The sequence below is a fragment of the Propithecus coquereli genome, unplaced genomic scaffold (assembly GCF_000956105.1).
Source record: "Propithecus coquereli isolate 6110/MARCELLA unplaced genomic scaffold, Pcoq_1.0 Scaffold301, whole genome shotgun sequence".
Taxonomy (NCBI): Eukaryota; Metazoa; Chordata; class Mammalia; order Primates; family Indriidae; genus Propithecus; species Propithecus coquereli.
Genome location: NW_012148631.1, coordinates 3,336,105 through 3,349,350, shown reverse-complemented (window position 1 = coordinate 3,349,350; position 13,246 = coordinate 3,336,105). Strand labels below are relative to the sequence as shown.

The 13,246-nt window shown below is 49.4% G+C and overlaps 1 protein-coding gene across 1 annotated transcript in view; it reads left to right on the top strand.

Moving 5' to 3' along the window:
• STK10 (serine/threonine kinase 10) overlaps window positions 1-13,246 on the top strand; it is a 115,103-nt gene that overhangs the window by 48,642 nt on the left and 53,215 nt on the right. Inside the window, exon 4 of the mRNA XM_012649734.1 lies at window positions 2,487-2,636. Coding sequence (XP_012505188.1) covers window positions 2,487-2,636 — 150 coding nt within the window. The remainder of the gene's footprint in view (window positions 1-2,486; window positions 2,637-13,246) is intronic.

Here is a 13,246-nt window from a genome sequence, read left to right as displayed (position 1 = left end):
CCAGCTGTTAGGCATTTTGGCTCTCAGCCACCTTACAGGGGAAGTGGTGAGGGGCTAGCATTAGATGTGGCATTAAAGGAGGCTTAGTCTCATCTGCAGGGTTGTAGTGTTTTAATCAGAAGGTGTCCATGTATTGCTGTGTAATTCAGAACTATTCTTAAAAATGTATTGGACTCAAAGACTACATATTATATGATTCCAGTTATATGAAATTCTAGAAAAAGGCAAGACTGTAGGGAGAGAAATCAAATTAGTGATTACTTAGGGGCTGGAGATGGAGGAAGAGTAGACTACAGAGAGCACAGGGGAATTTGGGGGGATTTGGGAAATATTCTGTATCTAAACTGTGATGGGATCTGTGTGACCGTATATGTTTGTCAAAAGTCATAGAACTATACACCTAAAGAAAAGTGAATTTTACTCGATGTAAATTATACCTTAATAAACCTGACTTTAAAAAATATACCCACGTCAGTGGATTATTGAAAAGATTAAATAATACACCAAGTGCTTAGCCTTGTACCTGGTACATTATTATCAGGGCTTAAAAAATGGTGGTGATTAGATCATAATTATCTGCATCCTGTTTCATTTATATCAGTAAATTAAACATGAACAAGACACATTTTTTGCCATTTAAAAAAAATTGCTGTCGATATTCCAGCCCTGGACTCTCAGAACCAGCATAGCAATAATCTCCTTTTATTGCCTGTTTTCCACACTACGAACTGAGCATGCTCTATCGATGGAGCCTTGCCAACATCAGATATAATCATCCCATTTTACAGACCAGGAAATAAAGGTCCAGAGAACTTCAGCAACTTGCCAGAAACTATACAACTTGTGAGAGGCAGTGCCTGGGTGCAGACCTAGCTTGTGTACTCCTAAAGCCCATGCCAGCTCTGAGCCTGGCCCCTAGCTGGGGACATAGAGGTGAAGGATGAGGTCGCAGGGAGGAGGAGCAGCCTGTGGACCCCAGAGAGCCTGGCTGCCCAGGGCAGTGTGGTTGGCGCCTGCAGCCCTCCTGGTGTGTCTGTTTTTACCACTCCCAAGGGACCTGGGAGGAGAGTTGAGCCTTGTGGGTTCCTGGCCAGGCACCCTGGGGAGAGGCAGACGTGGCAGTGGGAGGCCTCAGAGCAGAACCCTGGATGACCAGCCATGGGGCTATGGCCCGAGAACTGGGCGGGCCTGGGGAGCTGGCTCTCCTGGGCACAAAGGTCTTGGGTAGCAACATAAATAATCAGGACAGTGACATGTGACGCAGAGCACAGGATGTCATCCTGGAATCTTCTCACTCCCTTCCTCCCACCGCCCCCAGTCGGTCCCACATCCTCCCTCCCCAACCCATTGAATTGAGCATCCTTCCTCCTCTCTGCCTTGGCCGCCGTCCGGCCGCTAGGCTGCTGTGATGACTTCCAGCTGTGCCCCTGCGAAGTTCCGATTCTGTCTCTGCCCTGCCTAGAACCTCGCACAGACTGCCTGCTGTATTTCAAATAAAACGCAGCCTGCACAGCGTGGCCCACAAGGTCCTGCAGAGTCAGGGCCTGCTGACCTCTCACCTCAACTCGCTTTCCCCTCCTCCGTCTCATCTGTCCCCTCCCACACACTGGGGTCCTTGGCACATGCTGCTCCCTTTTTCTAGAATGTTCTTCCCATTCCCACCTGCTCAGGCCTGCTTATCCCTCAAAGCTCAGAGAAGTGTCCACGGTAACCTGTGTGTGGGTGTGTGTGTCTCGCCCTGACTAGCACACAAAAGGCTCTTGGTGACCGGCCCTCCAGTCTCTCCAACCGCCCCCCTGCCACATCCCTTGATACCACCACTGGCAGCCGGTGGGCGTTTCGTTTAACGCCAGCCCACGTCAGCGTGGCTTCTGCTGGTTCCTTGACCTGGAGTGCCCTTGCCACACCTGCTCGCTCAAATCCCTATTCTTCCTTCAGGACACAGACTAATGTCCTTTCCTCTGGGCAGCCTCCCTGTTCCCCTAGGCAGGGGGGTTGCTGCCCAGCTCGACCTCCCACATACCCACACCCCGCTCTGTTCCACCCATCGCTCACCATTTTCATGTTCCTCTCTGCGTCCCTGCACCAAGCACGGAGCCTGACACGTGGTGAGCACCCACTGGGTGTCTGCTGACACCACGATCTCTGCATCTCAGTCTGGTTGTGTTTGTGAACCTGAGCTCTGAAGCCAGACTCTCTGGTTTGAATCTCAGATCTGTGACTTCTCACCTGCATGACCTTGAGCAAATGACTTAACCTCTCCAAGCCTCAGTCTCCTAATCTGTAAAATGGGGACAAGAATTGTGTCTGCTCCATGAGATTGTTAGGACAAAATGGGTCAATACACGTAAAGTGCTTAGAAGTGAACCCAGCACACAGCGAGTGCTTCATAATCTTTTGGTGGCTTTTGTTTCTTGTAACTGGCGTGGGCCGGACATTGCCTGCGGTGAGTGCTTGCTGAGTTGACAGCAGTTCTCTGTTTCCAGAGTTGGACAGAGGCCTCACGGAGCCCCAGATTCAGGTCATTTGCCGCCAGATGCTGGAAGCCCTCAACTTCCTACACGGCAAGAAGATTATCCACCGCGATCTGAAAGCCGGCAACGTGCTGATGACGCTGGAGGGAGACATCAGGCTGGGTAAGGGGCCCAGGGGGGAGAGATGGAGCCACGCAGGGGCCACCTGGGGGTGTGGGCCTGGCCTCTGCCCGTGGGAGGGAGCTTGGGCCTGGTGGGGAGGGTGGGGTCCTCACTCCCACGACCTCTGAGGATGTCACCAGTTCTGCCCCCTCTTGCTCTTGCTTCTTTCTAATCAAGAGAATCTGAATGAGAGCGATGGGTGGAGGATGGCCTCGCACCTGTTCCCGGATGGAAAACAGTACATCAGACATACATGTGTATAAACCTTTTTTTTTTTTGATGGCTCCTCTTTTTGTGTATTTTTAATTTTTTTTTTTTAACCAAAATAACACATAACCTATGTCATCTGCTCCCATACCTTCCTTCGCCATCCAACCCCAGGGACAAGCACTTTGAACTCTTCTTTCGTTTACTTCTGCATTGCTAAATAATATGCCTATAATGATGTTTTTAAAAGTAATGGCTTTTTAGCTAGGCATGGTGGCACTGGCCTACAGTCCCGGCTACTGGGGAGGCTGAGGCAGGAGGATCACTGGAGCTCAGGAGTTTGAGGTTGCAGTGAGCTGTGATGACACCACTGCAGAGTGAGACCTTGTTTCAAAAAAAAGTAATGGCTTTTATTGTTTGATGAAAAAAATATGCTTTATTATACAAAGTCTACGTAGTACACAAAGGTTTAAAGGAAAAAGCTAGAAAATGTCTTCACAGAAATGTGCACCAAATGCTGGCCCAGGTTGTCATCCAGACACCGGGCAGTGGGCGGGGAGTTAGAGACAATAACAGTGGAGAGGTGACAGAGTGGTACTCTCTTTCTTGTTTCTTTCGCTACATTCAACTCCACTTTCTATTAATATCTTTCTCTGCCAGTTAAATAATTCATTCATCTTCCCCCACAACCCTGTCCTTCCACCATAGAAGTGTCACTATTTATAGTTCCTCTAGTGGCTACCGTGGTATCTTTAAGGAACATTTAAATTATGTCCCTGAGAAACTGCACCAGTGTTGAGCCCCGGGGCCTGAGAACTGCAGGGAGAGTCGGGGGGTGGCGGCAGGGAGCAGAGAGGGGTGCAGTGCAGCCAGGGAAACCCTCTGCAGCAGGTGGGTGGCGGGCACCTGCTCAGGCCACAGAGCAAGCGTGGGCAGGGCCGAGGGCTGGGTGCAGGTGCTGGGGCCGGGAGTACACAGGGACGGGAGGTCTGCCCCCGACCTGGGCCTGGGGTTTGAGAATTAGAAGAGGCTGTGTGAGAGGAAAGTCTGAGCTGTGCAGTAAAGACGGATGGGTGTTTGCCAGATAGACAAGGTCGGGCAGGGTGGTCTGGAAAGAAGGAGACTTGTGGGCAGAGACGTGGAGGTGAGGAATAGCAGGGGATTTGGGGGAGAACAGTACTAAAAATAACAACACACATCTACCGAGTTTATGAGGCACCCACTAGGTGCCAGGCATTAGACTAGGAGCTTTCTATATATCATCTCATTTAATTAACACGCCAGGGGTAGAGACTGTACCCATTTTACAGGTGAGGACATGGAGGCCCAATGTGAGGGGAGATGTCCAAGAACCTACCATGAGGGAGGAGGAGGGCAGGATCTGGACTCGAGAGCGGCCTGAGGACTGCCTCCTCCAGGGGTAGAGGGAGAGCGGCCGGGAAGGCTGGGGCAGGGAGTATCCAGGGGCAGAAGAGAGTCACATGTGCTCTGGGAAATTCAAGGGAAACATTCATCCTGGCCTTCGAGAACATGTCAGGTGGAGCAGGCAAAACACAGAAAAGCTGGACGAGGACCAGACTGAGGGGCTGGTCAGAGCAGGGGAGGTGGGGCCGGACAGGAATGGAGGAAGGGCCCCAGCATCTGTGGGCCGCGTGCACAGTGGGTTCTCCTTTCCCAGGCTGCACACCCCCGCCCCAGACACCCTAAACCTGCAGGGCGCTGACATGCTCAGCCGACTGCAGAATCCCACTCACAACCAACACGGCCGGGGACGGAGGCAGATGGGCGCGTCAGGTTTCAAGATGACTGGGCATATCCAGCTGAGAAAACCGGGAAGCCAATTAAGGAGGAAGAAAGGTTGAGAGAGAGTGACGTGTGTGAGCATTCGCACAATTACCGCCGGGCTCTCAGAGCCGCGGTGTGAACACCCACTGAGGCCTGTTCTGGTTTGGAAAATTCTCTCCACCGGGACTCTGAATCTGCAGCCTAACTGACATGCAGTGGAGAAGGCCTGGGAGTCTGAGTGTCATCTGTCTGTCTCTTCTTATCTTCCTGGGACCGTCTTGGGCCCCTGGAGCCCTGCCCTTCCATGTCCTTATGCAACTCAGGGGTAACAGCAGACCTTTCTCCCAAGCAAGGGCATCACTGCATTGGAGACAGTGTCTGTGCTTCTCAGCAGAGTGGGGATAGAGTGTGAGAGCTGAGCAAAGTGCAGCCTCCAGACACAGACAAGCCTGGTTCAAATCCTGGCTTCGCCACTTCCGCTGTATGGTCTGGAAACATGTCTTACATCTTAGTTCCTTCAGCTGTACGATGGGATAACAATAGGACCTCCTCACAGGGTTACTGTGACAAGTGGGTGAAATATGCAAAGTGCTCACGGTCATATCCCTCTTTGGTGCTGAGCCTTTCGCTTCTTCCTTGTGTTAAATATTTACTTCTGTCTAGGATTACAAACTTCATTTGATAGTTGGCCAGTAAAGCACAAGTTCCGGCTCTGGGTGGGTATGGAGCGAATCTGGCTTGGCGGGTGGGGTCTGTTTGTGCAGCGAGAGAAGGAGAGAGTATCTATTGCCCCGGGACAGTAGGGCTATGAAGTGTGGTGTGGACTTTGAAGTCTTAATTCCTGTGTTCTTGTCCTGGATCTGCGACTTGGCACTGGGCGACCCTGGACAAGTTACTTAGTGTTTTTGAGTCTCAGTTTCCTCACTCTCAGAGTGGAGTAATAGTTCCTGCTTCATGGACTTGGTATGATGACTTACTGGGACAGTGCATGCAAAACATCTAGTAGGTGCCCACATCCTAGATTCCAGCAAATGTTACATTTCTTTCCTGGGCCAAGGAACGTCTCAGAGCAGCTGCTGTAAGATGGAGTGTTTCCCATTCTCCAGAGAACCCGTATTCCTCTTCTAGATGCTTCTCTGAAGTTGGGAGGTGAATTTCACAACTTCTGGGGTCTTTCAAGTTCCAGGCAGAGGTCTCAACTGGCCTGAAAGTCAAAGTATCCCGCATAACCTTGGAATACAGTGGGTGCTCAATAAACAGTCACTTCCAGCATCTTCATCCTCCCCCAGTCTATGATTACTTCAGGATTTCCAAAGGCCCCCGATGTTCAGGCAGCCTGGCAGGAACCAGTCACCCACCCATCACCCAACCCTCACTCCAATCCAGCCTTTCTGTTTCCTGATGCCAGCAGTCTGGGGTCCTGGTTCTTTCACTATAGCTACCATGCACTGAGCCAGTATTTGCTATGTTTGAACTCATTTCATTCTTGAAGGAGGCTTTGGGACCTATAGAGACTAATTAACTTACCCAAGGTCACACAGCTAGTAAGGGGAGTGACTGGGGTTCAAAGCAAGCCATCTGGCTCCAGAGCCCACATGCTTAACCACTACCCTCTTGTAGACTTTTTTGGTGGCACAAGGTGAAAACCCGTCTGCTATGACTGAGGGCAGTCGGGAGAATGTGTATGTATATCATGGAACCAAACTGGGGAGGAGATATGGCTGGGCCTCATGGTCAGCTGGAGCCTGGAACATAGATGCTGTTGAGACTGTCTCTGGCCTCTGTGTGTCTGTGCACGTGGGTTGGGCTCTCAGACCGACCTTCTCCATGAAGCTTCTGGTAAGATCTAGTTTTATATTTCCCAGCATCACCTCCCACAAGTTGAACCAAAACTCACCATTTGAGGTCTCAGTGTCAATAATCCCAGTGAAGGGCTCTGATTGGCCTAGCTTGGCTCAGGTGGTGATCCCTGGACCAATCAGTGAGGCCCAGGAAGAAGGGCTTCTCCCATAGGCCCAGCTTGTAGTCAGTCTCTCTGGTGGAGAGTGGGTCAGGTGACAATATGGAAGTCCTGCCTCCCGCCCCCCCATGGAATGATGTGGTTGTCTGGGGCGACGGTTTTCCAGAGGCAGAGAGGATTTGGACTGGAAACCACATTGCTGTTCACCTAGACTGGCTCAGCCTTGAGAATCACGTAGTCCTGGCTGAGGGGAAATGAGGGAGGCAGAAGTACTGATGTATTTGTGACTGAGGTCGGGGGAGAGTGTCAGAAAAAGGCAGTGTGACATGGGGAGAAGAGAGAGTCAACGAGGGTAGTTGGGGTAGGAAGCCAAAGGTGGAGGCGGGTAATGAGTGGGAAGACAAAGTATTAAGTTTGTCACGTTAAGTGGTCACACATATTTAGTTGCCTAAGAAACAAAAGAAAACAAAAACAGAAACCTTACCATGGTAGAGCACCTTTTCCAGTCTGACATTCGGCTAGATAACATGATCCCTGTTCAACAGACAGGGAAACCGAGGCTCAGAGAAATGAAGCAATTTGTCTGTGATCTCGCTAGAGTCTTCTTTCTTCCCTGCCGGGCACTGTTTCCATGACACCCCTGGGAGGGCGGATCATGCCTGGAATTAGGAGACGCTTCCCTTTTAATGAGCTCAGGTGTGCTACTGGCCTCCGTGATCCAGAGGAAGGGGGCCCCTGGGATCCCAGGGCTGGGGTGGGAGCTTTTGCTTTCTCCTGTCCCCACCTTGGTTCCAGCAGGTTCCAATACCTCTCTAGGCTTTGCTTCCCTGCCTGTACCTTGAGGGGCCTGGCTAGTGTTTGTCCACATGGGGTATCGGCATTTTGGATGGGACAGTTTTCATGTGCAGGAGGCACAGTGTCCCCGGCCCTCCCTCACTAAATGGCAGGAGCACTCTGGTTTATTGTAACAACCAGCCCACATGCCCACATCCCACCTTCATACACTGCCTAGGGGTACATGGCACCACCCCTAGTTGAGAACCACCTGGAAGGTCTTTCACACCTAGGATTTGAGGGTAAGGCCTGCCCAGGCTGCACTGTGGACTGGCGCGGCATGGGGTGGGGGGTCCAGGATAGGAGGAGGGGTGCAGAGCTGCAGTTCGGCAGTGGTTCAGCTTTAATTGGCCTGGCGTTGGCTGGGACAAGGCTCCTTGTACCCTGGATTCTTTCGGTGGCCTACAGTCTAGGGGACAGATGAGAGATTCTCTTATAAATCTTCATACATTCTACATTCACTGCTTTCATGTGTGTGTGTAATATATAATGCATTTTACATTGTGTATGTAATTTTTTTATTCTAAAGGTAATATATGTTATTTATACATGTATAGAAAGATATATGCAAAGATATTCATTGTAACAATATTTGTAAGAGCAAGAAATCAGAAATGATCCAAGTATATGTACTCCAATAGAGGATTAAATAAGTTACGGTACTGTCATCCAATGGAATCTTTTTCAGCTGTTGAAAATTAAGTTGTAGGCTGGGCATGGTGGCTCATACCTGTAATCCTAGCACTCAGGGAGGTTGAGGCGGGAGGATCACTTGAAGTCAGGAGTTCGAGACCAGCCTGAGCAAGAGCGAGACCCCCGTCTCTACTAAAAAAAAAAAATAGAAAGAAATTAATTGGACAACTAAAAATACATAGAAAAAATTAGCCAGGCATGGTGGCACATGCCTGTAGTCCCAGCTACTCGGGAGGCTGAGGCAGGAGGATCGCTTGAGCCCAGGAGTTTGAGGTCGCTGTGAGCTAGGATGTTGCTATGGCACTCTAGCCCGGGCAACAGAGCAAGACTCTGTCTCAAAAAAAGAAAAAAAAATGTACTTTTTTAAAAAACTGAGATGATGATATATTAATATATTCAGTTTGCTAGTCTGCCTTTTAAAATTGAGTAATATCACATGTCCCCCCATATCCTTAAATATTTCTTAGAAACATGATTATTTTAATGTTTTTCTTGTATTCCATCACATGCACAAATCATAATCTACCTGTGACAGCCCTAAGTGGGATATTTAGGTTCCTCACGAGTTTTCTCGTGAGGTTGATCACAACATCCTTCTCGACTAACCAATGCAGTGAGGAGTGTGCTCGTGGTGGGTCTTTGAGTCTCCTGTAATCATACCTCGAAGAGGAATTCTCAGAGGCAGAGTTGCCAGATGTGTGCAGCGCGTCAGCTTTTTGGCCAGCCCTGGACCTGCACCCTCCAAGCAGGCCACGCCCTCCAGCGTCACCACATCCTGGCCCTCGCTGGGTTTTACTTAGCAGAGAAAAACCAAAACCTGCAAAACCAAAAAACTTTGCTATATATGTATTTCAACTTTTTAAACCACAAAAACAATATACTCTGAAAAACATTTCAAAGAATTAAAGTATATAAAGTAAAAAAGGTAAGGCCCCCTCTGTGCACTGCCCCCGCACACACTTCCAGGAGATGGATGCTATAAGTTTGATGCGCAGCCTTCCAGCCCCTTTGATGTGTGTGTATTCAGACATGTACACACCATGCATAATACCAGTCTTTTAAGATACAACTGGAATCACACTGTACATTTTATAACATGTTTGGGACAGCGTGTTGTAGACGGACTTCCAAGTTAGTGCGTACAAATGCAACCTCAATTTTTTTATTTTTAAAAATGTTTAATGAAATGTGTAAAAATTTTTATGGATACATAATAGTTGTACACATTTATGGGGTACATGTGATATTTTGATACAAGCATACAATGAAGTAACTGGGATATCCATCGCCTCAAACATTGATCATTTCTTTGTCTTGGGAACATTTACGATCTTCTCCTCTAGTTATTTTGAAATGTACAATAAATTATTGTTAACTATAGTCACCCTGTTGTGCTACCAGACACTAGAGCTTATTCCTTCTACCTAACTGTATTTTTTCTTTCTTTTTTGGAAAAATTTTATTTTTAATTATTCTGGGTACATAATTTGTATATATTTATAGGATACATGTGATGTTTTGATACAGGCATATGATGTGTAATAATCAAATCAGGATAATCAGGGTATCCATCACCTTAAACATTTATCCCTTCTTTCTGTTAGGAACATGCCAATTCCATTCCTTTAGTTATTCTAAATATACAATCATTATTGTTGACTTATAGCAATAACTGTTATGCTGTCAAATACTAGATCTTACTGCAACTTCATTCTTTTTCAGGGCTGAATGTTACTTCATAGCTGAGGTGAACCATAATTTATCAAACCATTTGCCAGCCAAGCTCCAGCAACAATTGAGATTGTTTCCAAGTTTTCATTCACTTGGATAATGCTTTTATAAGCATATATATAATAGAACTGTTTTGGGAAATCTATTTCCAGAAATAGAATTGCTGTCAAACATTTTTTAAAACCCAGTTTTTTTTTTTTTTTTTTTTGAGACAGAGTCTCGCTCTGTTGCCTGGGCTGGAGTGCCATGGCGTCACCCTAGCTCACAGCAACCCCAAACTCCTGGGCTCAAGCTATCCTTCTGCCTCAGCCTCCCAAGTAGCTGGGACTACAGGTATGCGCCACCATGCCCGGCTAATTTTTTATATATATATTTTTAGTTGTCCAGATCATTTCTTTCTATTTTTTTTTAGTAGAGACGGGGTCTCGCTCTTGCTCAGGCTGGTCTCGAACTCCTGACCTTGAGCAATCCACCCGCCTCAGCCTCCCAGAGTGCTAGGATTACAGGTGTGAGCCACCGCGCCCGGCCAGTTTTATTATTTTTTAAAAACATATGTGTAAAGGCATTCTAACAAAGTCTGTTCATTTATTCACTAATATGAGTGTGTTCATTTGAGATAAACCTGTTGAGTGCTTCATGCTCTAGATACGGTGCCAGGGATACACCCGTGGACAAAGCAGAAATTATCCCATATGGAAATTATAGTCTATAAACGCAGATGTCCTATGCCCCTGCTGCCTTTGTCTCTGATTCATTTTAATATGGGAGGGAGGGCCAGGTGCAGTAATCCCAACACTTTGAGAGGCCAAGGAGGGAGGATCGCTGGAGGCCAGGAGTTCAAGACCAGTCTGGGCAACATAGCAAGACCCTGTCTCTACAAAATATAAAAAATAAATTACTTGGGTGTGGCAGAGTATGCCTGTAGTTCTAGCTACTTGGGAGGCTGAGGCAGGAGGATCGCTTGAGCCCAGGAATTCAGTGTTACAGTGAGCTGTGATTGCACCACTGTGCTCTAGCCTGGGTGACAGAGTGAGACCCTGTCTCAAAAAAAAAAAGTAGGGGAGGATGCTTTCATCAGAAGAGTCTGCATGGTGAAAATTCCTTTTGGACTGTCCAAAGGCAGCCATCAGCTATGAGGGGATACCACTCATAAACTCCAGGGAGCAGATAGGCTCGGGTCATCTGTGCCTCCTGCTGAGGGAGAGCCCAAAGTCTCTGGGCTGAAAGGAGGGGCCACCCCGCCCTCCTCCTGGGCCCCTTCCTGTGGGGCAAAAGGGAAAGTAGCAGCTCCCCAAAATGCTGGCTGGGGCTTGCCTCAGGGAGGGCCCTGGGACCCATTGTGTGTCATTGTACAAGTTGGTGGTTTCTGTTTCCCTCTCCCTCCCTCGTCAGGAGGGGTTCAGCAGGCCCCCAGGGGAGGAGTGGGCAGCATCCGGGTCTGAGAGGCAGCCACTGTTTCTGGTGGATTTCCCGGGATGGAACGGCATGCTGCCTTTGTGAGTGTCTGCAGGAGAGCCAGGCACACATGGGACCCAGGCTGGCCCAGTAGTAAGGTGGGCCCAGCCTCCCATGGTCACCCTCGAGGCCCAAGGGACCCCCACCAGTCAGCAGCAGAGCCAGGCTCCACCTGCAGCCGCTGTTGGTCCTATCGCAGGGGTGACAGGGCCCCCGTCCCCTCTCACTGGCCAGACTGTCCTGACAGAGCAGTTGCTGTCTAGTTGGCACTGACCAGGGCTTGGAGACCAGCTTTCCTGACCACTCCCAGGACGTGCCCATGGAGTAATCACCAGCATCGGGTTTACCATGAACGGGGCTGGGGCTGCGTGCTTTACGTTTGTCATTTAACCCTCAGGACACCCTACCAAGTCATTCTACAGTATCGTCCCCCACATCACAGATGGGGAACCCGAGGGTCAGAGGTTGCATAACCGCCCTGGCCTCTGCCTGTCTCCTGCCTTACCCGTGGCCACCGCCAGCGCCTCCTGGCCAGGCCGTGTCCCGTCCCTCCTGGTCCCTCCAGCCAGCTTGTTCCTGCCTCAGGGCCTCTGTCCTTGCAGTCTCCTCTGCCTGGAAGCATCTTCCCCCAGCTCTCGCCCTCCCGTCTGACACGGCCACCCGCCGCCCAGCACTTTGTCCCTTTTGCCTTGTCAGCCCCGCGCCAGCTTCTCTCCGCCAGGCATTCATTCAGTGAGGCTTGTCGTGCCTGTTTCCACCACGAGAATGAGCCACGTGAGGGCGAGGACGTTGTCAAGCTCATCTCTGCACCTAGAGCAGTGTCTGGCACATAATGGGTGTGCAGTTAGTGTTTGCTGAGGAGAGCTGTGCTTCCTGCAGACCCACAGCCCGCCCTCCCTGCCGCCGTGACCGCTCTCGGGCCACAGCCCCACGCTCCTGTCTTCCCCTGCTTTCCACAGTGGGGACGTGTGCGTTTGCAGGCCCTCCCTCGGCTTCCCCCACTGACTCTCGGCCTGCCTGAGGGCAAGGACCTACTTTGCTTTTGGTCCCCACGGCCTCCTCTGTCCCCGGGTGGTGTCCGCTCGGGTGGTGCCTGGTGAGCACCTGCGGGAGTGGGTGAAGGAACTGGGGAAGCGGAAGAGCAGAGCTGGGGACCCGGCTCTCCCCGATTCGGGCCCAGGCTCTTAGCATCATGCCCCGCCCTGAAATTGTGAGTGTGATCGGAGCTCCTGCATGAGCCATCACCCTCCTGCCCGGGATGCGGGGCCTGCTCATCCCAAGACCAGGCGCAGGCGCCCAGAGCAGCTGCAGTCGTGAAACGCTGCAGCTTCGGGGCACGAGGCGCTGTGCCAGCTCTCCCAGTTCTCTCCAAGTGGTGTTTCCTCCTGAATCTATTTTTTAATCAAGATGAAACTTTGCCCCAGAAGACAAGAGCCCTTGGAGGAAATTTCTCTCTGTAGCCCGGGTTCTTCTCTTAGCAGTGGGTGTGTGAAGGAAGGCTGGGCCTGTTGGGGGTATTTAGAGATACATTTCATTCATTTATTTTTTATTAGTCCTTAAAGTAATACATGTTTTTTAGAACAAAGTGACAGAATTCAGAAAAGCGGAAGTCTCCCCACCCATAGACAACCATTTAAGCAATTTGGTGTATTTTCTCCAAGTCAGTTCAATGTACATTTTTGCCCTTTCTTAGGGGAGCATAATTCTGAGTATACAATGTAGTGACCTGTGCACCCCCACTTAACCTTATCCAGTAAGATAAAGTATTCATACGTATGTAAATAAAATCTTTAACATTAAAAAATCCTTCAAAACTAATTTTAATGACTACAGAGTATTCCATCATATGGGGGTATATCACACTTTTCTTAATCTTATAAAAGGTTTTGAAATCACTCCCTGATAGCTAAGCAATTATGGTTGTTTTTAATTTGTCACTATTACA